This window comes from Tenrec ecaudatus, chromosome X, assembly GCF_050624435.1.
Source record: "Tenrec ecaudatus isolate mTenEca1 chromosome X, mTenEca1.hap1, whole genome shotgun sequence".
In the NCBI taxonomy this organism is placed as follows: domain Eukaryota; kingdom Metazoa; phylum Chordata; class Mammalia; order Afrosoricida; family Tenrecidae; genus Tenrec; species Tenrec ecaudatus.
In genome coordinates this window covers 136,908,107-136,931,963 of record NC_134548.1, presented here as the reverse complement: position 1 = coordinate 136,931,963, position 23,857 = coordinate 136,908,107, and the positions used below count along the sequence as shown (strand labels likewise).

Here is a 23,857-nt window from a genome sequence, read left to right as displayed (position 1 = left end):
CAATGGCTTAAGCAAGAGAGCCAACAAACTAGAAATACAGTCCTGGGTGAGGACTGCAGTTATACAGTGTCACCTGGAACTTTGGCGCCGGCTTTTATGTTCTGCCCTCCTAGCGCATGACTTCCATGTTCAAGGCCACCTCATAGTCCAAGTTTTCTGTCAAACTCTTGCCAGTATATCCACATTGTAAGACAGACTCTGCCATAGAGCCAGTACTGACTCACAACGACCCTATAGAAAAGGGTAGAACTGCCCGCTGTGAGTTTCTGAGACTGTAAGTCTACAGTGGTAGCAAACTCTGCCTGTCTCCCGAGGAGCACTTGATGACTTCGAACTGCCCCCCTTGTGAGTGGCAGCCCAACCTGTAACCACACCACCACCAAAAAAGGCAAAAGGAGGTTCTTGCTTTCCAGTTGGGTCAGGAGGTCTCATTCCGCTCTTCCTCTTACACCTCTTGCCTGCAACGTTATCACTGGGCCAAACCTAATTACAGGAGCCCTGTGGCTTAGTGGTTATTTGTTGGTCTTCATGGTTGACAGTTCAAAACCACCAGCAGCTCCTCCAGAGAAAGACCAGGTTTTCTATTCCGTAAAGAGTTACAGTCTCGCAAACCCACAGGGGAGTCGTTATGAGTCAGCTTTGACTCTGTGCTAACGAGTTTTCCATGTGTACCTAGTTAGAGCCCCTAGGTAGTGCAAATGGCTAAATCCTGGATTAGCAACCAAAAGGTTAGTCATTCAATCCCACCCAGAAGCACTTTGAAAGACAGGTCAGGCAATCTGTTTCTAAAGAGTCACAGCCTTGAAACCCCGTTAGAGCAGCTCTACTGGACACATGCAAGGTCCCCATGAGTTAGAATCACCCGAAGGTCAGCCACAATGCCTAATTACTAAGATATCTGGTCATGTTAAAGTTTGGGATTTATTACCATTGAGAGAAGGGTGAAAGGCCTACCCGGCCTAGAACTAGCTGTCTCTACTGCAGCTTAGCTTCCGCGGGAAAACTCTAAATGCACTGCCTTTGCGTCTGTTCCCACGCACAGGCGCCCTGCAGGACAGTGCAGAAGTGCTCCTGTGCCTTCTGAGACTGTCACTCTTCCCAGGAGCAGAGACCCTCCTCTTTTTCCCCACATTAGCTCCGGCACCACAAATCCGGCCTTTTGTTTATGCAATGAGGCTGAGCTTCGTAAATAATAACTTTTAAAAAACTGACTGCCCTCAAGGCACTGCCAACTCACAGTGACCCTATAGTTTCTGATTCTGTCACTCTTTGAGGGACTAGAAAGCCGAGTCTCTCTCCTTCAGAGAGGCTACTGGTTTCTAACTGCTGAACGTGCAGTTGGCTGCCTGATGCATGGCAATTCCACCACCAGGACTCCTTTCAAATTCAAGCAGGAGGGGAAACCGCGCCTTGTGAAGACAGTTTGGTTTGCCTATTTGGAAAGCAGCATGGTGGCTTGCATCTTTGAGAGGGGTGGCCTCTATGGGTCTTTTTTTCTGTTTTAAATGGAGGCTACTAGAAAATAAAAAGCATCAGGACTGCTGGGGTTTTTATTTTATATGTTTGGTTTGGTTGGGTTTCCCTGCACTTTCCAAAATGTTTCAGGAACATCGAGGTTGATGTGATTCCATCTCGATCCGCTGCAGCAGAATCACCCTAATTATCAGACTGTCCAGACAATGTTGGGTTAGATTGATCCTGGCGATGCATCGACACGGAACAAGGCAAGCGAAGTGTCCGTTATTCTGCATGGACATCCCAGGACACACATCATGTGGATGCCTTGGACCAAAGGGTGAGGTTCTTCGAGTCCTCCAGCCATGATGCACAGAGACACAAGCGTGTGCATCTGAGATCATGGGACATAAATTGCATATTGTCGAGGCCATGCAATCCGGGTGGATTTCATCTTGGAATAATTTTGGAAAGCAAGCTCAACAAAGGCCATCCCTCTCAAAGGTGTCATCATCCCTTCCAACTGCAGGAAGCAAACGGGTTTCCTGATGGCTTTCTCCCGCTTCTAAATTTGAAGATGTTCAGGCAGTGTCAAGACACAAGAAGGCCGTTTGAAAGCTGACAAAAAGTGATGCTAACAATCTGGAGTTGTCAGCTTTTAGAAGCATGGAGAAATCTAACGCGGAGCTGCCAGAACACCTGGCCGAGAGCACTCAGCCCTGTCACGTCGCTGTCTCTTCCCCAGGGCTGGCACACTACAGACAAGATCAGCATGCACTTCCCAGAAATGCCTCCTGAAGAGGCCTCAGAGATCAAAGTCAAACAATCATTTAAAAAAAGGAACCATAAGGCTCCAAATGTAGGAAAGGAAGGAGATCAGAACTATCGGGTTTGAGATGAAGAGATGGGACCTTTTGGGGACAGGGGGGAGGCTCATTTGCACAGTGCAAGCAAACTCTGAGGAAAACAGTTATTAGCATTTGGTGCCAAGTGAAGGACAGGGGGGCTGTCAAGCTAGGTTTTTGAGGCTGTTCATGGAAGTTCATTTCTTAAAGGAAATGCAATGGAGCACAAATATTCTACGGACCACTACCACTGTAGGTCATTCAACTTTGTACATACCTACGAGGGGGCTTCAAAAAGGTCATGGAAAAATGGAATTTGAAGTTTGTGGAACTTTCCCATCAACTTCTTAAAGCCCCTTCACACATGCCTCTTCTTTGTACATAGTGGAAAAGCAAGAACGTGACATCGGAACAAGATGGTTAACTATGTGAAGTCTGTAACCATTAGTACTGGATCCCAGGAGCCTACCAGTGTGTCTAACACAGGCTGCATAGGCATTCATTGATGGAAGAAAGTAATTAAAATAGTGTAGTCTGCCCTTGGAATTGTGCCAAGTGTTGCAAATAACGGTGGGGCATCCAAACAATAACCTGAAATATTAGCCGTGGGATTGGCTGTCAAAATGGATGTGCAATAATAGATTCCAATATAACCAAGCTACTTCTTGGAGGACACATAGCTTAGACTGATTCTCAGGGAATAGGGTGAATAACCTTGAAAGAGCACAGCTATGACTGAACGTAGGGGTTCATGAGAGGGCCAAGGAAGGGAGCATTGCAATAGTGAAGACAGGGACCGGAGCAAATATAAGCAATTGTAACCCCAAACCCAGCACTTACAGAGTGCTTTCTATGTACCAGGCACTGTGCTAAGTGTTTTAAATTGTTTTTTTTGTTTCCATCTAATTCTTATAATACATCTTTGATAAAGATGACGTGATTATACCCAAATTTTAGATGAGGAAATTGTAACTCAGAGAGGTTAACTGATACACACACACACGCGTGCACGTAGTAAATGGCAGAACCCAAAATGGTAACTCGCTGTGGAGTTGTAATTCCAGAACATAAGCTCTTAAACGTTTTGCTCTGTTAACTTCTGTGCCATTTTCTAAGGAAAAAGCCCACAGTGTTCATTGAGTCAAGGGTCTCTAACTCAATAAAGGGTGATTCGAGGTGTTCCTGACTCTAAGCACCATTAAGACAAGAACTACATCTGTTTAGATCCGTACTCCCATCTCTGTCAGATGGTTGGATTGGTGGATATGTTACTGGGGAGTTATCATGGTGAATGGCTACCCTCAATGTCGATTCCCCCGCATCTTGTCTGGTCTTCCTCTAGTCTGTCCTTAAAGTGCTGCCTAAGTGATCTCCCTAGAGTTCTACCCTAAGCAGGGCAGTGCTCCCATTTTAAAGACGCTAAGTGACCTCACAACTGCAGTTGGACTCAGCATTTCTAGAATGCACGGCCCTTTATGACTTAGTCCAGTGATTCTCAATAAGAGATCATTTGGACCCTCCAGAGGACATGTGAAGGGGTCCTAGTAGTATAATTGTTAAGCATCTCGCTGCTAACCTTGGGGAAGTGGTGGTCCTACCATCTAGTAGATAGAAGCCAGGTATGTGGCTGATTGTCCTATGAGGCACAGGACAACGTGCTCACTATCTATACCTATAGATCTTTATCTATATCCAAAATGCCATCAGTGCTGAAGTTGAGAAACCCCGGCCTTGACCCTGACAAACATTTAGAACTTTCTGTGCCACCAACATCTTACCTACTTTACGCTCTAGCAGTACCAGGCTCCCGCTAGTTCCCCCGCTCCCCTATGGCTTCACGCTTCTCTACTTCTGTTTATTCGTTTCTTTGTGTCGTGGCACTCTTCCTACCTTGCTTTAGTTGAATACCTTTGATTTATCCTTCTTGATCAGGTTGACATTTCTCTTCTAGGACTCGTGCCCCATTTCCCTCTTCTTCTGAACTCTCATGTCACCCTGGGAAAACATCTATGTTCATACTTCCCTCCACATAGAGAGAGGACTTGTTTCTAATTCGCCTTTCCCCACTTAGTGATGAGCTCTTTTATGGCGGCACATCACACAATGTTTCTATGAAGCCCTAGAAAACTTTATTAAATGAAACTATCAAAATATGCAGCTCTTATTTAATGACATATTCTCCAACTCAGGCAATACCTTTCTTTTTTATGAAAATAAAAGTTTTATTTTCTTTTATCTTTTAAATCGTTTTATTGGGGGCTCATACAAGTCTTCTCACAATCCATCCATCCATCCAGTGTGGCAAGCAGATTTGTACATTTGTTGTTGTGCATAACCCTTCTGAAGGTGGTCTTTCTACCCCTACCTTTTCCCTGAAGCATTCTGTACTGTCCGACATACACCATGTCAAAATGGCACTTTGGACATCTTCAGGGGACTCAAATTGTGTTCCTTTTCAATCTTATTTTGTGTTTAAGAACAAAAAAAGTCTGGAGGGACAAGATCGTGGCTTTAAGCTAGGATTCCCCAACAAAATTCTCCTAGGACTGCCTTGCTACACTCAAAGAATGGGCAAGCACGTTGTTGACCAAAAATATATATATTCCTCAGTGCAACTTTCTTTCTTAGCCTTTATCTCGCCAATTCAGTTTCAAGTATTCTTTAAACTTGCTCATCATAAGCACCCATGTTGGTACTGTGAGTTTTAAGAAAATATAACAAGGCTACCCTTTTGGAGTCCTTTTCCCCAAAAGAAACAATCACTAGAACCTTCCGAGCTGAACTCTCTGGCTTGAATTCACTTGACCCCGCAGATCCCCTGTGAAGCCACTATTTGGATTGCACCTTTTTATGAGGGCAACTTGATGCGACTAAGACAAGGGTATAAATGAAAGAACTTGTCTGCAGCCATCCACTGACCGCAGAGATGCGTTTAAATGTGCCTTGTTTGGCATTAGCCTAGGCAGGCATGAACTGGATTCCTAAGAGCAATGCTTTTGTTGTTGTTGTTTGGTTTTTCCCCTTAACCTCGTATTTATCTGTATCATAGCACCTGGCACATAGTTGCCATTGAATTGATCACAATCCTGACTCATGGCAGCCACCATGGGTCAGAATATAACTGTGTTCCATAGGGTTTTCAATTGCACCCTGGAGGAACTCAAACTTCCAACCCTTCTGTTACTTGACTCTTCACCAACCTTGACTTTCTCAGCCAAAAAGCAATTCGAGAAGACGAGGCTTGGTGAAGGGAACACATATCACCTCCTCTGAATGCGGATCCCAACAGCCCTGGGGTTAAGAGCACATACCTGAAAATAGGGATAGTTGCTTCAAGTGATTATGCTGAGGTCAGAAAGTAACAACCCATGTAGAGTGGCTGGCACGTGGAAACACTCAATTTAAGCAGGAGTTTCTATTCCAAATGGCCAAGCCTTTAATTTTCCAGCTGTTTTGGATTGATGTGTTAGAATTATGGTGCTGGCAAAGAATACGGAAAGTACCACCAAGTGCCAAAGGAACACACAAATCCATTTCGGCAGAATTACAGCCAGAATGCTCCTTAGGAGCAAGGATGGCAAGACTTGGTCTACATACTTTGGACCTGGAAGAGGATATCATGTGGGGCAAAAGTAGAGGGGTAGCAAAAGAGAGGCAGGCCTTGCAAAGATGGACTGACACCGTGGCTGCAGCACTGAGCTCAGCCATAAGAACAATTCTATGGGCGGTGCAGGACCGGGCTGTGTTTCCCTCTGGAGTTCTTCGGGTGGCTCTGAGTCAGGACCGACTCGATGGCACTTATGACAGCAACATGGATCAGGATAGATTCAAAGGAAAGGGGAGCCCCTACTTACAGTTAAAAGGTAGCACAAAGTAAAGGAAAAAGATTGCCATTTAGAGTAAAGGTAGTGGCAGGGTAATGCAAAATTCAGAAAGGTCACCACAAGTGAAGTCTGGGATTCATGGTAATTGGCCTAGGTTCCTTCTAGCTCTAGAGTTCTGGGACAATGAAAGAACGATTGATACACTTACTACCCCTTATGATGCACCGGGCACTGCATTGAGCCCTTTATCCCACTATCTCATTGAACCCAAGCCCTAAACCTAGAAGGTAGAGATACTATCAGATGGGATAACTAGAGACCCCCTAGGGGACACCAAATTTGCCCCGGGGTGCACAACTAGTAGCAGATGTAAGGAAATAGCATGGAGACCACCTCCTCTGGCTCCGAAGGGTGATTTATTAACACAAGACACATTTCAAACATGCCTCCATCCTCCTTCCCTTTTCCCCCTCTATTCTGACACCGATATCTCTCACGTCATTCTACTTCTGTGGCTACATTCTACAATTCATGGCAATGGCTATACCGAACTCAAGGATAATGCTCAGGATGATGTTGTTTATGGTAGAAATTAACAGGTTATAATGCAGGTGAGAAATGCCCAGGCTACAGTTGTTCAGTCAGGATCATGTCTTCTCTGGTAGGTCCCCAGGCAGGCCCTCAACCTCTTGGCCCTCAACCTCTTGGCCTGGCCTCTGCCCTGATCAGACAGTGTTCCTGAGCTCTTTTAGGGCTGCCAATAAATACCCAAAGGGTATGCCACTCCAGTAAGGCTCAACCTGAAGGCATTTAACTCCAGCTCCATATACTCAGTTCCCCAAATTAAATACCCAGATGCACCCTGCTCCACAAGCCAGCTTCCTACCCCAAAGCACTCAGTTTTACTTGCTCTGTGAGCCAGAAAGTCCACTGCTCTGTTCCCCTACTGCTGCTCCACAGGTGTTAAAGTTGTCTCCTAGATGAAGAAAGTTCACTTTGCAAAGAGCACAGGATCCAAAGGATGCACTGCACTCCTACTTCTTCCTTACTGACAGTAAAAGTTTTCCTGCTTGTTACTGAGTTGTCGCATTTTATACCCAGCAGGATGGCCATCACAAGTAACCCTGCTAACAATCACTCACCACTGAATCATATAATCCAGTACCTATCTTCCCCCACCTGCTTAAGCTACAAGTCCTTTGGGGCGTGTGACAAAGGCTGTGGCTTAGAAAAGCCGTAGTAAATATTTCACTGCATTGCAAGCTGGAACCAGCATTCAAACCATTAGCAAGGATCCAAGTCCACAAACTGGTTTGTATCTGAGGTGCAGGAATAGATTTCTAATTGAAGAATTGTCTAGTTTAACTTCAGTAAGGGTTCATATTGGGATATTGCTTATGCACATCCACCTACTTTATCTGCTATTCAGGCTCAAATTAGCTGGAATTTTTTTAAAACCAACCATGAAACTGGTTGACCTGGAAGTCAACTCCCCTCAAGGCATAGATTCAATTAGCAGAGAAAGGCAGTGCTGTCCAGGGCTGACATCTAGACCAAATTCTCTTTTCTGCTTAGGATGATTTCTGATGGAAGGGGTTTGGGACATGGGCACATTTCACCAGTTGCCGGTTCCACCAGTGACCTTTAATGCTAGTTTAGTTCAAATACATTTTGACATTTCAAATAAATGAATGTATTTTTATTATGAGCTGGGGCAACCACCAAAAATTAGGCCAAATGGTTGCCCTGAAGGTTGGATCACTGGCCAGAGTTTTCAGAACGTCACTGCTCCTCCACCCTCTCTTTCTACACCTACCCCCCAAAGCAGGGTTTGTTTCTCTTCACATCCCACCTCAGAAACCACTTGGATAAATGGCTAACAGCCCAGGAGGGTTAACACGAGCCCTACCTCAGTGGTAGCATATCATCTGGGGGTCTCTGTGTATCTCAGAGATGCCAAGGCTGATTGCCATATTCCATGCGTGAGGCTATGCATTCTGGAAATGCTTTGCTAGTGGATGCAGAGTTCCTGGTGTGGGGGTGTGATGCACCGGAAAACGAGACCAGTGAGCATCAAAGAGGCTGACAACCTCCAAGAGGCGAGGAGGGCCAGCTGCTGGGAGGTCAAACCTAGGCGTACTAAGTAGCCGCACATCTTTCATCTGATGAACTTGCCCAGCCAAATCAAATGGGAATTAAAAGGATTCTGTATAGTTGGTATCGAAAGTGTCTCAGAAGCACAAAGACCACGTTTGTCACAAGAAACTGCCAGAGGGTGACTTATTTGATGGGGGGGAAAAGCAAACCTAAACAGAGTGAAACAAACAGACACAGTAGCTGGTGTGTTTTTGAGGCCATATTAAATCTGATAAACATGACAGAAGTCATATTGGCTTAAGTCAGGTTGGGTGTGCTGGAGAATTTAATAGCCTTTCTTCCAACTCCCAGCCTTTGCCTCAGAGGCAGCCTCGACAGCCGAGAACAAACTAAAACCAAGACCAAAACCACAAATGTGCCGTGTCCCTGAATTCTTCCCAGGTGTATGCTGACCCCCAGCCTCTGACCTGGCCTCAGTGCTTGGAGTGGGGCTAATTAGCACATCCTTTCGGCTAGCGTGTTGGTTGTTGGGTCGGGTTTTTTTGTTTTGGCTTTTTTACGTGTTATTTGGGTTTGGGTTTGTTTCTGGTTCACTGCCTTCAGACTTGATCAAAATAGGAGTGTTATACTGAAGTGAATTCATTTCCTCTTCTTCAGCTAGTCTGGGTTTATTTCCTGGGGGACCGTGCTACATGGGACCGTGCACACAGACAGTTTGCGTACAAGTATGCTAGTGTGTCGAGAGGTCCGGTGGGGGGTGGAAGGCAGGCCGGAAAGGAGATGCCCCCCACCCTCCACAGCAGCAGGCATGCACGCTCCCTCTCGGTAGTAGGGGTACTGACATTCAAAGGCCTCAGACAGATGTGCTGAGGACACGTCGCTACACACTGTGCTGGGAACTGTTCAGGCTGTGGTTAATGTTTATCCAATGGCCTCAGACTGCAAAGGCTCTGCGGAACATGCAGAACACAGCTCAGCTTTATACCCCATTAATTCTTCACTGTGCAGAAGCAGATGATACAGAAAGGGTCCACTGAGGTGGAGGTGGAGGGGCAAGGGCACAGAATGAGGTGGATGGGCATCTAAGAGTTGCTTACAGACAGGGGACAAAGCTCCCTGCCCCAAGTCATACAGGAAGGGTGGTCAAAGCCAGCCTCTCTCTCCTGTACAGCAGCACCAGTTGCCTCCCCTAAGCGCCTGGATTAGAGGAGGGCCCTTATTTCAGCTCCTTCAATACTAGCTCACCAGCAGCCAGTTTGATCACATCAAGCATTCTAGAACCCCAATCTACCTAAAGACCTTCAATAGTTTCCCAGAGCCATCAGAATAAAATGGGATCATTCCATTGCCCGACCACTGGCTACCTTCTGGGTCTGCCTAAATTCGCCTTACTGAATTGCTAGTAGTGGCCTGCATGGGCCATGATTTCGCTAACCTCTGAGCCTTGACCGGTGCATTTTTTCTCTACTTGGATTGTCCTCAGCTCCACTTCCCTCTCATCCCCAACGAAGCCTACTGGTGGCTCCCTGCCCTGTTTAAATTAAATACCACCTTCCCTGGGGATCCCTCGACTCCCAGTCTGAGGGAACTCCTCTCAGACCCACGTGCTGCCATTCCTCATCACACGGAGAGTTGGGGTGACTCCGCCAAGGTTTCTTCAAAACCAGACACTTAGAGAGCTCTGGCGGCACTATTGGGAAAGTATCAGACTGTGAATCCCAAGGTCAGTGGTTCCTACCCAGTAGCCACTCTCAGGAGAACGAGAAGACTATCTAAAGGCCTACATAGAGCCGCTCTGAGTAGGAATTGACTTGCTAATCAGGAGTTTGTCTGGGCTTTCTATGCATCACTTACCTGGGGGCAACAACTGTGTCTTAACCATCATTTGATTTCCCAAAAAAACATGCTCAGCGAAGGGAGGGAAAAGATGAGAGCGAGAAAAATAAACCTGTTTCTTTGCTGAGGAAAGGGGAATATGGAGTGACCCAGGTCTAGCTAGGCCTGCAGTGTATTCTGACCTAGGATTTGACATCAACAGCTACAGAACCGTGCCTGAGTATTCTACAAGATGGATGCCAGGTCTTTGGCTAGGACCGTTTCTGTCCCAAAGGTTGCTGATTGGATAAAAGTGAGATTCTTCAGCCCTCAGTGGTCCAGACACTGCAAGGATTCTGCCCTTCCATGCATTGCATGGAAGGGCAGGAGGAGAGATGAATTTGCATAGCAAAGAAAACCCAGCACCCCCACAGTAGTGATCTGCAAACTTTAGCCTACCTCAGAATCCCTTAGGTAGATGATGAAACCTAAAGGGCTGGGTCCTGACCCTCAGGGTTTCTCATGAAATGGGGTGAAGATTTTCCGGAGAATTGGCACTTCTAACAAATTCCTAGGAGATGTAATGGCTGTGACTGCCGCTGCCAAGAATGCCCTGGGAAAACCATTGCGCTACAAGGTCTTTCCTGGAACTGCTAAAAGCAATATAGGTTCATTGTGTTGGAAATTGCACAAATGATCGGTCGGTTCATCAGAAGATTTGATTTACCACTCCTCGACTTGGCCAAGCAGCACCAAAATGGCTGAAATTCATGAGCCAGGAGGTCACCAATACACTGATGTGCCTTTCCAGCTAAAACTGTCCTTGGAAATATACAGTAATTTCATGGTGTGTATGTTTGGCTTTTTTTTTTGCAGGTGCGGTTAGAGTGGCCAACAGACCTTGCAGTCAATCCCATGGACAATTCACTGTATGTCTTGGACAACAACATTGTGCTGCAAATTTCTGAGAACAGGCGCGTGCGGATCATTGCGGGGCGCCCCATTCACTGCCAGGTGCCAGGCATCGATCATTTCTTGGTCAGCAAGGTAGCAATTCACTCCACTCTGGAGTCGGCGAGAGCTATCAGTGTCTCCCACAGCGGGCTGCTCTTCATAGCTGAAACCGACGAGAGGAAAGTAAACCGCATTCAGCAAGTCACCACCAATGGGGAGATCTCCATCATCGCTGGTGCCCCCACTGACTGTGACTGCAAAATTGATCCCAACTGTGACTGTTTTTCAGGTATGACCTTTGCAGCATTTCACCAGCTCCCCCTTTCTGATTTCCAAAGGAAAATGTGCATTGGAAAAGTTACAAGGAAGAAAAAGACATTTCTTGTGACGATTGGTATGAGCTGGTAGAGAAAGCAATGGATTGGAAGGCAGGTAACCCAGCAACTGGTTGGTGTGCGGCCAGTGACTCCCTCAGTGACCCTTGCAAGGTCACCAAATATCTCCATGACTCATCTACTTCATTCCTTAAATATGTCTTGGTCATGTAACTTTGCTGGTTAGAGGCTAAATAATATAGTAAAAGTCGTAACACTCTAGAAAGTTAGTGCCCATAAATATATTCATGTAAGGTCATGGTCTTGTTTATACCTTGGAGGAAGGGAAACCAAGTGAAGCTCCACATGCACTCTTTTAAGTAAGGGGGGGGGGAAACAGAGATGACCTAAGAACCCTGATGGCATCGTGGGTTGCGTACAGGGCTGCTGAGTTGAGCTGCTAACTGCAAGGTCAGCAGTTCAAAACCACTAGCTGCTCCTCAGGAAAAAGATGAAGTTTTCTACTCCCATAAAGAGTTACAGTCTGGATAACCCACTGGGGCAGTTCGACTCTATCCTCCAGGGTCACTATGAGTTGATGCCAGTGAGTTTGGGGTTTTTGAAGTGGCTGGTGCATTGTGCACTGTGTGCCACTTACGTGTGTTACCAAGAAAGAAAGGAAGAAAGAAAGAAAGATCCAAATTTTTTTTTGAAAACGAATAGTGTCCTTTGCTTCTTTGGGAAACACACAAGCCAACAAAAAGTGCCTTTCCCCCAGAACATGGAGTGGGTATTCCAGAGAGTGAAAGGCCCTCTACAGGTCAGCAGATAAATGTGCGACAAGGATTTAGAAGTCCCTCTAGGCTCCATACAGCTCCATTAAACTGCTCCTCCCAACCCAAGTGGTCCTCTTAACCTTTGTCTCTCCTTGGGCCAGAGGAATCCAGGGTGAGCAAGTTCATCGATAGGGCTTTTTAAATCAATGTTTCCAGTGTTTTCCCGGACTTTCTGTTGTGCCGAGTTACAGACAGATCTAATGTTGATTCCAGTTATCAGATTTGATGTATTGAATTATGCTGCAACTGCGGTTGGAGTGTCCCGTGACAGCGTGACACTGGGAATTAACAGAAGGAAAGACTTCTATGCACAGTGGGGCTGGAGAGTCGTGGGACAGATACCATAAGCAATGACTATCATCTGTCTCATCGATTGTAGCCAAATTGTGGGTGGCTGTGATTCTTTGCCGTTCTTGTATTTTGCAATATACTAGATTCTGAATAGAGGATTGAGGATTTCACAACATTGGCGTAACTGGGATAATTGCATGCTACTGTTCATCTTCAGTAGTGCTGACTTAAGCATGATAATGTTTGCAATGATGGGTGTCCCCTTTGTCACGGGGCACGCAGAGAAGGCCAGCTCAGTGGGGGTTCCCTTTTAGCTCATTCTGGGAGCACAGTGGTTTCCATAGAGGGTGTTTTTGGAGACATACCTGTGATGCCAATTATTCAACTCGGGATCTTGCTCCTACAGGTGATGGCGGCTATGCCAAAGATGCCAAGATGAAAGCCCCTTCCTCCTTAGCAGTGTCACCCGATGGCACCCTCTACGTGGCGGACCTTGGGAATGTCCGGATTCGTACCATCAGCAGGAACCAAGCACATTTGAATGACATGAACCTTTATGAGATTGCCTCCCCTGCCGACCAGGAGCTTTACCAGTTCACAGTCAATGGAACCCACCTGCATACCCTGAACCTGATCACCCGGGACTATGTGTACAACTTCACCTACAATGCCGAAGGCGACTTGGGCGCCATCACCAGTAGTAACGGCAATTCGGTACACATCCGCCGCGATGCAGGGGGGATGCCCCTCTGGCTTGTGGTGCCCGGCGGGCAGGTGTACTGGCTGACGATAAGCAGCAATGGAGTCCTGAAAAGAGTGTCAGCCCAAGGCTACAACCTGGCCTTAATGACCTATCCAGGCAACACCGGGCTTCTGGCTACCAAGAGCAATGAAAATGGATGGACAACCGTTTATGAGTAAGTAGCAAATTCTCCACAGAGGCCTTAGTAGGCTGTTGTTTTCCTGGAGTTCTCTTGTTTTTTAATCTGAAAGAGTGTATTACGTTGGGAAAGATGGCTTAGCAATTGCCGGGTGTTGCCTGTTTTTTCAATACTCACAATAAAGTTATGAAAAGGCAAGGAGGAAATTTTCTCCAACGCCCAGGGTGCAGACCCATTTCTATAGAGCCGCATTGCCAAGCCCCATTATCAAAACAGACTGAATCAAGTGCAGCACTGCTTCAGGGAGAAGTCAATGTGCTCAAGAAATGTACAGTTTGAGGTCAGCAGTGAAGGCAAACTTTCATTTGAACAATGAAACTTGAGACTAGTTCGACGTCAACAAAGGCCCAGAGTGATTGACCAAGCATGTGTCGCACCCCCATGGTGGTTAGCGAATGACGAAATACATGTGTGGCCAGCGCAGTGCAGCCTACGTTGCCGTGGAAGGTGGTAGAGAAGCTGGAACCTAAGAAGGGGACCCTGGCAAGGAGGTGTCCAATCCCGTGTGGCAGAGGCTGGGTGAGGGAGGCAGCCTGTTCAGGTACTGCCGTGGGTTTCCTTCGCATGTCAGAGAAGCAGAGACAGTGTGGTGTTTACAGACTGCCTCTGTGTTAGCTTTGCGACACTTCAAATTAACCCAAGGAGAGGTACTACAAGGTGCGTGTGACACCCAGCTACCAGGAGGTCCATTGAATGAAAACAGAGATTATTGGCCTGGCCTTTTAAAGTACAGACAGCCTTGTTTTCAAATCAACCTTCCCCCCGCCCTCCCCAAAGGGTATTAACTGAATTTGTCACCAATTTAGCGCATGTGTCTAAACCATGCAATCTTGACTCCGAGTCTGGAAAATCTCTAAAACAGGAGATTGTGAGAAGTGATGCTTGGAGTGTGAGCGGTTCCAGGCTGACTCTTCTGTGAGGATGTAGACTATGAAGAGAACACAGCTAGTCCCGCGAAGGCCTCCTGAGGAAAGGGGCAAACACAATTGCCCTTCAAAGTTTGGGTCCTTTCCCAAAGAGCTGCCACTTAAGGCAAAAGAGCCGGACGGACGGCTATTTCGGTTTCACTTCGAAAAGGGTAGTTGCCTATTTCTGTTGCAAGTCTTCCTCTAGTTGGGAGAAATTCCTCATGCATCTTACTAAGAGTAATAAAAGCTGCTTTTCACTGAAGGGCTGCTATGTGCCGCTTCCGAAGCCAAGGGGCTTTCTCGCCTTTCTTTTGATCCCAACAGAAACAGCATGGGCCAAATACTCCTGGTGGTGTTGACTGCTGGTGGATGGTTGTCAAGTCAGTCTTGACTCAGGATGACCTGGCGTGGACAGAGGAAAACTGCTCCATAGACTTTTCAAGGCTGTGACCTTTTGAAAACAGAGTGCCAGGCCTTTCTTATGAGGTGCCTCTGAATGGACATGCACCATCAATCATTTCACTAGTAGTTGAGCCCTGTACTGTTTACACCAGTAGGAACTCAAAAGTGCTCCTGTTGTGCCCATTTTAAAGATGAAGAAACAGAGGCACCGAATGAGTAACTTCCTCTTGATTCAGATAACCAACATACACCACCCTTTGGAAAGATAAAGATTCTGGTGTTTGTTTTGTTTTGCTTTGTTTGGAAAGAAAAAGTTTCTATTGAGAATATTTTATATCCTTAAAAAAAACCAGGCCATAGCCCACAGTAGCTGGAAGTAGATAAACAATGATTTATCTTGAAAGATGAATTTGGTCAAGCAACAACAAATGACTGAAGTATTAACTAATTTTCAAAATAACCAATTCAACCACGCAGTCATGTATGCTACAAATAATTTCTGAGTACCTGCTAGGTGTCTTTATGGAGTTTACATAGAATTGCAGATGATGATAAGTTTGAGGCTGAAGAATAAAGCCTGGGAAGTGGGGTCAAGAGTAGGAAGCCGAGGGATTACTCTTTCAGGTTGGGCAGTCAGCGAGCGTCTCATTGATAAGGTAACATTTGAGCAAAGACATGTAGGCAATGAGAGGGAGTAAAGCACATGGTTATCTGAGGGAAAATATTCCAGGCCCAGGAAATAGCAACGACAAAATCCTTGCAATGAAAACAAGCCTAGTGTGTTCCAGACACAGTAAAGCAGCCATTATGAATGGCATGGAGACAGTAGGAGTAAGATGAAATCCGTGAGGTACCAAAGGCTACTTCTTAGAGGATCGTATTGACCACTGTAAAGACTTTGGCTCTGAGGAAGACACAGAGCCACTAGAGAGTTCTGCATGATAGAGTTACCTGTTCAGACTTGCCTTTTTAAAGAATTGCTCCGACAGCTGTATTGAAAACTGATTTAGAATGGAAGCAGGGAGATTGAGATCTGGAGGGGAAGGGCTATTGCAATAATCCAGGCAAAAAAAAGATGGTGTCTTGGACCAGAAAGTAGAGTGGTGAGAAGTGATCCAATTCTGAATACATTTTAATAGCAGAGCTATGGAGACTTACCGAGAGACTGGATGTGAGATGTGGGAGAAACAGGCCTCAGAGATAATTCCAGAGTTCAAGGCCTGAGCAACTGGATGATGAAGTTTCCAATTTACCACGCTGGAGAAAACTGGGCAATGACTACAGCGTACTGGGGGATTACGGGTAGAGGATGAAGGGTTCGGTTTTGCATGGAACAGTTGAGCTCATGAATATATTGTGTAGGCAATTATATCATTGCATCTGGAATTGAAAGAAGCTTGAGAGAGGAATTTGGCATCCATAAGAGTTTCGATGTTATTTGAAGCCAGGAGATAGGATGTGATCTCCAGAGGAGCATAGACAAAAAGAAAGGATGTCTGAGAACTGACTCTCCAGCTCGTCAACTTTGAGAGTTGAGGATATGAAGATGAATCGGGGAAGAAGACTGAAAAGGCACGGCCAGTGAAGCAGGAAGAATGCTAGGAGAAGCACAGTAAAAAAAAAAAAAAAGAACACCAAACAAACAAAACCAGCTGAACTGAGGGCGAAGGAGTGATCAGCTATGTCAGAACCTCCTGAGAGTCAAGTGCGATAAGAACTGAGCATTGGAGTTAGTCCTGCAGAGAACCTGGTTAACCTCAAGAAGAGCAGGTGGTCTGGCACGGTAGGGGAGAGCAGCCCTAGCAGAGCATGTTTAAGAGAGAATGGGTACTGGAATGTTCTTAGCAGCTTTATTCACAATGGCCTAAAGGTGTAAATCACTCAGCTGACCATCAAGAGATGGATGTATTTTTTTAATGTGGTCATGCAATGGACTATTATTCAGCTCTGAAAATGGATGGAGGTCTGATCCCTGCTACTATATGAATGCATCTTGAAGACATGAAGCTAAGCGAAGGATGGCAAACCTGAAAGGTCACATAGGGTGTGTTAGTTCAGGTAGACTAGAGAAACAAATTCATATGTTTATAAAAAAGACACTCATGTGTATATAAAAAAGAGCTTTATATAAAAGAACAATTGTATATTGAGAAAACATCCCAGCCCAGTTCAGATCAAGTCCATACATTCGATATTAGCCCGTATGTTCAATACCAGTCAACAAGTTCCTCTTCAGACTCACGCAACACATAGAATGACTCCCAATGTAGGAAGATCACAGGCCTGTGGGTGGAAAATCTTGTGGATCCAGTGACAGTGGAAACATCTCAACGCTGGTGTGGATCTCCACATGGCTCCTCCAGCTCCAGGGCTCTGGCTGCCATCAGTATAATTCCATGTGGTTTGTCAATAGGAATGTGAAGCAAAGAGAGAGTGTGGGTCCTGGCTCCAGGAGGAATTAAGGAAGTCCCAGAATCCTCATGAGAAGGCCACACCCACGAGGAAGGCTCACCAGACTGTGACCTGATTGGCAGGCTAGATTCCACCTTTTCTCTCTATTTATCAAGTTGGCATGAAATTAAGTAATTGCCACAGGAACCCAGCCCTGTCCCCAGGATTTTGTCAGCAGTGTGTGAAAGCTATCAATTAATATCATTATTACTTAATGAAGAGATGAACACCTCAAACATCCTCGTAGCAGTCACGGTGGAACTTAATGGCCACCGGAGACCTTAGCGGGCATTGTACAACTAAGGAAACCAAGGTCCAGAACAGGGATGTAAGCTGCCTATTCACATAGCTAGTTGGCTAGATCTAGAGCCGCAATTTTGAGCTACCCCTCTTAGTATTGGCTCGATGGTCATAGCAGGTCTAATTGTAGGAGAGAGTAGAACTTCCCCCTGTGGTTTCCCAGGCTGGAGAGTAATTCTGCTGTGGTCAAAGAAGACAAACAGCTTGCCAAGGTGGAAACAGACATTCTTTTCTGAAATGAGAGACAAGGGAAGAGAAACAGAAACCTGCTAATTTGGGTAGAACGGACGACTCTTGTGTCACAGTAACTCCGCCAGTGAAACCGCTCAACTTTCAATTATCTGTAGCCGATGGGAGGAGAAATGACAGAGACTACCCTGAACAACTGGCATCTCCAAGTAGGATTTTAAAATGCAGCATGTGCCGGGAAAGGGTATGAGTTTTGCTTGTGTCATGTGGTGTTGTCTAAAGAGCTCATTGATTTTCATAATCCTGTTTGACTTGGACCAGGGTCAAAATTACACACCCCAAGTATGAGTACTTGACGCTTGGCTGCCCATAGTGTCCTGAGTGTCAGGGGAGAAGCTGACCACAGAGAAATGACTAACAGGGAGGTCGGCGTCAAGGCAGGGCTCCAGGCAGAAGGAGGCAGGCATCGTGGCCTGCGGGGCTGGAGGGCTTCTAATGGTGATGACCTTGCCACAGCTACCAAAGGAAGGAAGGAAGGGCCTCACATGCCTCGCACACTCCGCGAACAGCCAGAATAGCCAGAAAGCCTTTGCTTTGTTTCCCAAGCCTCTCCCGGTCAGCTATGCCTAACCTACAACTGATCGCAATGCCTGTGTTCTCACACTGGCCTTGGTTTGGCCGCTGGAAACTTCCTAGGTGAACGTGGTTGCACCATAGGATTTCCTAGGCTGTACTCGGTAGGGAAGCAGACTGCCGGCTAGGCCTTTCTTCCATGGTGCCATAGGCAGGTTTTTACGGCCACCCCTTAGGGGAGTTGGAGAGTGCGAACCACTTCACCAAGTTGCTTGCCTGCTCCCATTCCTGGCTGAGTTGACATTGCCACAGGTCCCCAACTCTTTGTAGGATGACCTCCTATTCAGAGGAGATGCTATCTTTAGGTATTTCCTGATCCATAGTCTCCCCTGTCCCCTGAGTCTGACGCCCATCTCACGCCACCCCAACCCACCTCCAAAAATAATCACCCAACGACTGTTAAAATGCCTGGGATACTTTCTAAACTGCTTTACAAATACTTCGTTTTATCTAGGGTGGCTAATGAAAGCTTCCGTCTACTTGCTCCCTGATAAGATTAGACATGGATCCATCTAGCTCAGAAGCAACAAAGCCCACTTGGAAGAAGCACACCAGCCTGTGTGATCATGAGGTGCCGAAGGGATCAGTTATCAGGCATCAAAGAACAAAAAGTCTTATCATAGTGAATGAGGTGGGGAGTGCGAAGTGGAGCCCCAAAGCCCTTTTTTAGGCCACTGGACATCCCCTTACAGAAGGGTCTCGGGGAGGAGATAAACTGTCAGGGTGCAATGTAGCAACGATGAAACATACAACTTTCCTCTAGTTCCTAAATTCTTCCTCCTCCACCACTAACATGATCCCAATTATACTTTACAAATCTGGCTAGACCAGAGGATATACATTGGTACAGATAGGAACTGAAAACGCAGGGAATCCGGGGCAGATGATCCCTTCAGGACCAGTGATGTTGAGTGGCGATACTGGGAGGGTAGAGGGAAGATGGGTTGGAAAGGGGGAACCTATTACAAGGATCTACATGTGACCTCCTCCCTGGTGGGGGCGCAGACAACCGAAAAGTGCGGGAAGGGAAACGTCAGACAGGGCAAGACATGACAAAATAATAATTTATGAATTATCAAGGGTTCATAAGGGAGGGGGAAGGGGGAGTGGGGAGAGAGGGGAAAAATGAGGAGCTGATGCCAGGGGCTTAGGTAGAGAGCAAATGTTTTGAGAATGAGGGCAATGAATATACAAATGTGCTTTACACAATTGATGTATGTATTGATTGTGATAAGAGTTGTATGAGCCCCTAATAAAATGAATTTAAAAAGAAGGAGAAGATTAGATGTGCAGGGAGAGGGCAGAATAAACAAGCCATGTCTCTGGGTGAGATATTTACATGGGGATTGGATACGATTCCCATACAGAAATGGCTATGTAAATGATCAATCCATGCAACCACATCGAAAAGCTTCCAAGGCTTTCTAGAATCCCCAAGTAGGAAGGAAATGAAGGCACCATCTGGTTCAGCCCCCTGCCTCCAGGCAGGCAAATTATTTCAATTAAGCCAGAAGAACATACGTATAATTGTCAACTTTCCCTTCAGGTCTCTAGAGACCGAAACTCAGCATTCTTGCAAAATCACTTGCCCCTGTGCTCTCTGCCCTTATCAGGGATGGAGAGAGGGCCCAGCAGAAGGGTCTTGGGGAAGGTTGGAGTGAAATGCCATCGAGAAAGGGAGTGAATAGAAGGGAGAGGGGCGGCAGCAGGCAGTTTGCGCTCTCTGAAGCCAGTAGGGAGGGGTAGCTGCACAGGACACCCTTGTAGTGTGAGTGTGGCCTCCCCACAACCTCCCAGATGGTTCAGCCTGATCTGTAACCACACAGGCTCACAGATCCACCTCATCCTTTCCATTTCGAATGGCAACATCCTATTGCACTTGCTCCCCACAGCTAGCTAGTGAGAATCGACTCTGTGCCAGGCACTGAGACAACAGAGATGGATGAGGCGCGGTGCCCTCCCTGAACAGATTTGATGTGAGAGGTTGCCGTCTACTGCATAAGACAAGGCCTAAAAATCAGCCAACACAATACAGTTACAATAAAGACAAGGGGCTACCGTCTGGCACAAACCTGGCCCCTGGCTCCATTCTCTCCCTTTTCCAGATTCATTGCCAACAAAGTGCTGCTTGGCTCTTACTTGCCTCCCACTGAGAAGATTGTGATGCCTCTGGTCATCAACTGACAGCCACTTCCCCCATGCCCTTGGCCTAGCATGCCTCTCCAGCCTGACCTGCCACTAAGCTCCTGGAGGAAACGGGGCGCTTCACCTCCCCTGCCCCCTCCATGCACAGCCCTTCCACCCCTATGCTTTGGGCCATGCCACTGCCTCTGTTTGGAATGCCATCCTTACCCTCCCCAGACTCTGCTTCTCAAAATCGTCCCAGGATCCCCACATCATGTCCTCTCATTTTCTTCCTGCTCCGCCCTTGCTCTGCCCCCTTGCAGCTCCTACAACTCTTTGTTTACCTAACGACCAAGCAGAATTCGCTCCTGAGAGTTCTCTGGTGTGCACATCTTGTCCGCCTCACTACACAGTGAATGCCTGGCAGCTCTGTATCCCCAAGACCTAGCCCCTCACTCTGATATGGATTGAATGAAGGCCAAACGAAGAGAGAAGGGCACTATAGTCTGGGAGCTGGATCATGGCAAGCCAGATGAAGTGATGGGTGAGAGAAACGGGGTGGGGGTGGGGATCCAGAATCTCCTAAAGAGCGGTCAGGCCCCTGGCATGAGAGGGGAAGGTGACTCTGAGTCCTTCTTAGCTTCTGGCAAAAATAGGCAATGAATGTCCTTCTAGAATTCTTCAGTGTTTTCTTTGGGGACAAAGTCAAGGGATCTTCTCGTGGAGACCCTGTCCAGTTTGGTTCTGCCTTATATTTTCCTCAGGAGTCAGGACAGGAAGCTTGGTGGCTCAGTGAAGGAGCTCCGGGCGCATAGTGTGTTGGGCATTGGGCTGCTAGCTGCAAGGTCGGCAGTTTGAAACCACCAGCCACACTCCTGAAGGTGAGGTTTGCTACTCCCGTGATGAGTTACAGTCTCAGAAACCCATGGGGTCAGTTCTACTCCATCATCGAGGGTAGTCAGGAGTCGGAATCATCTGGACGGCAGTAAGGGAGACAATCAGGCTACCCATTAGGAGAAAATCTCAAAGCAAACATTGTTTTGTTAAGGTCTAAATAAAATGTCCCCAACTAGACTCTATGTTCCTCAAGGACAGCAAGGAGTTTGGCAACACCTTCATCAGCGTTTCCTTGGCTCCACGAGGATGGATATTTGTGCACATGCTCACGTGCTCAGCTCACACACACCACTGATGGGCACACAGCCCCTTGCTCGCTAACTCACTGACATCCAGCCCATTCTGACTCCTAGTGACCCTGTCATCAAAAACAAAAACGCACGGCCATCGAGTCAATGCCAACTCATAATGAGCCTATAGAACAGGGTAGAACTGGCCCCTGTGAGTTTCAGAGACTGGAACTGTTTGTGCGAGTAGAAAGCCCCCGAGGAGTGGCTGGTGGTTTCAAACTGTGGCCCTTGTTCATTGCAAGCCGGCACATAACCCCTGTGCCACCCAGGCTCCTCGTACTTTGCTGGGGCTCTCACGTAGGAACTCTGTTGAATCAGGATCACCATCTGTTGCCGTGGGGTCCATGCTCTCTCCTGACAACCTCATGTATTAGAGTAGGCCTGTGCTGCCCATTCACTGTCGTGCCCTACTCAGGGACCCCAAGATCAGGACAAGGAGGGACCATTTTCTGGCTAAAGTCTTCCCACCCAGGCTGCTTCTGCTCACTGCAGTGGTGAAACCAGGGCCTGGCTGGGCGATTCAGCATAGGCTGTTCCCATGGTATGGCCGGTGGGGATCGGTTGAGGCATATTGGCATGTACTCTGTACCAAACAATGCTGGCACCAAAGGGAAGCACATAGCATAAAAGATTTTGATTAAACTTGTTTCTTTGACATTCAGTCTGGAAGCAGGCATTCCCCTGTGATGGAGGAAAGAAAAACTCGAGCAAAGCCATAGGAAATCAAAGTCTTCCTTTATTTCTTATCTACTTTGAGCAATCTTTCCAAAGTTGTGGGGATTATCCACTGACGCATACATCTGCCTGTCATGCTGCCTTTGGAAATGACCCCACTGAAGAGAGGTGGGCCTACAAGTTTTGATCTAGGATCATATAAATGATTGAGCAAAGGCGAGACAGCACAGTGTACACACCAGAGATGCAATTGCTTTGACTGTGACTGGCAGAGCTGGGGTATGTGAGTCGTGGGGGTGGAGGGGATGGGGTATGTGTGTGCCTTGTTGCAGTCAAATGTGTACTTCCAGGTCATGGTACACATCCAGTCAGTAAAAGGAAACCGGGAGAGGAATTGCCTTTCTGACAACTGAACAGGACTGTGGGGAATACCACCTCATCCCCACCCGATGGCCGCCCTCGCTACAAAAGGACCAGACAGCCGTCTCCCACCCAGGCCACTTTAGCTTTCATCTTGGAAGACCCTGTTATCCATGTGGGGAGTACGGAGGGCTCAGAATGTGGTGGAATATACTTAGGCACTAGGGATTAGACTTTAAAAGATACCAACGGGAAAGGGGTAGGTTAGGAAACTAGATTGCTTCAGAGGCCATGGCTAAGGCTTGTTGGAATCTCTCATCCTTGTACTTTTGCATGTGGATGGTTCAGGTGATAGATGATCCTGTTCCCTGTCCTCTGCCGTTATGTAAAACCCTGGTTAGCCAGAGGCCTTGTGACACCGACAGAAGGAAATGACCCCTTGACTGGAAGGCTCTTTGGGAAGCTGATTTCAGGGTCCTGGGTGAGAGATCCTGGGTCCATCATCAATGCTCATGACCACAGCAGTCAAAAGATCAAAAGATGCATTGCACTGGGTTAATCTGCTGCACAAGGCCTCTTTAAAATGTTGGAAGCGTTTAAATGTTTAAAAGCAAGGAAGTTACTTTGAGGACTCAGGTGCACCTGACCCAAGGCACGGTATTTTCAATTGCCTCATATATGTGTGAAATTTAGACATTGAATAAGGAAAATCAAAGAAAATTTGATGCAATTGAATTATGGTACTGGCAAAACAACATTACAGTTGCCACATACTGCCAGAAGAACAAACAAATCTGTCTTGGCAAAAGCACAGCCAGAATGTTCCTTTGGGGCAAGGATAGCAAGACTTCATCTGACCTACTTTGGACACGTTACCAGGAGAGGCCAGTCCCTGGAGAAGGACATCGTGCTTGGTACACCAGAGGTGCACCGCCAAGGAGGAAGGCCCCAGACAAGATGGATGGACACGGTGGCTGCAACAATAGGCTCCAACATAAGAACCATTGTGAAGGCGGTGCAGAACAGGGCGGTGTTTCCTTCTGTCCTGCACAGGGTCGCTGTGAGTCAGAACTGAGGCAAGAGCATCCAACAACAGACAGACTGGGCTGAGGGCGGAGGAAAGCAGAACCATCGAGGCAGAGTCCCTGGTGGTGGTGGAACAGAAAGGAGCTCACTGCCGCTGGCAGCCAGGCTGCGAGATCCCCATCACCTCAGGAAGAAGAAGCGCAGCCACTCTTTCTAGTTCTCAGCTGCCT

The 23,857-nt window shown here is 46.9% G+C and overlaps 1 protein-coding gene across 3 annotated transcripts in view; it reads left to right on the top strand.

Moving 5' to 3' along the window:
• Positions 1 to 23,857, top strand: part of TENM1 (teneurin transmembrane protein 1) — a 697,668-nt gene that overhangs the window by 635,662 nt on the left and 38,149 nt on the right. For all 3 annotated transcript variants that reach the window (XM_075538255.1, XM_075538256.1, XM_075538254.1), the window contains 2 exons: positions 10,913 to 11,279; positions 12,838 to 13,348. In XM_075538255.1, the coding sequence (XP_075394370.1) occupies positions 10,913 to 11,279; positions 12,838 to 13,348 (878 nt within the window). The remainder of the gene's footprint in view (positions 1 to 10,912; positions 11,280 to 12,837; positions 13,349 to 23,857) is intronic.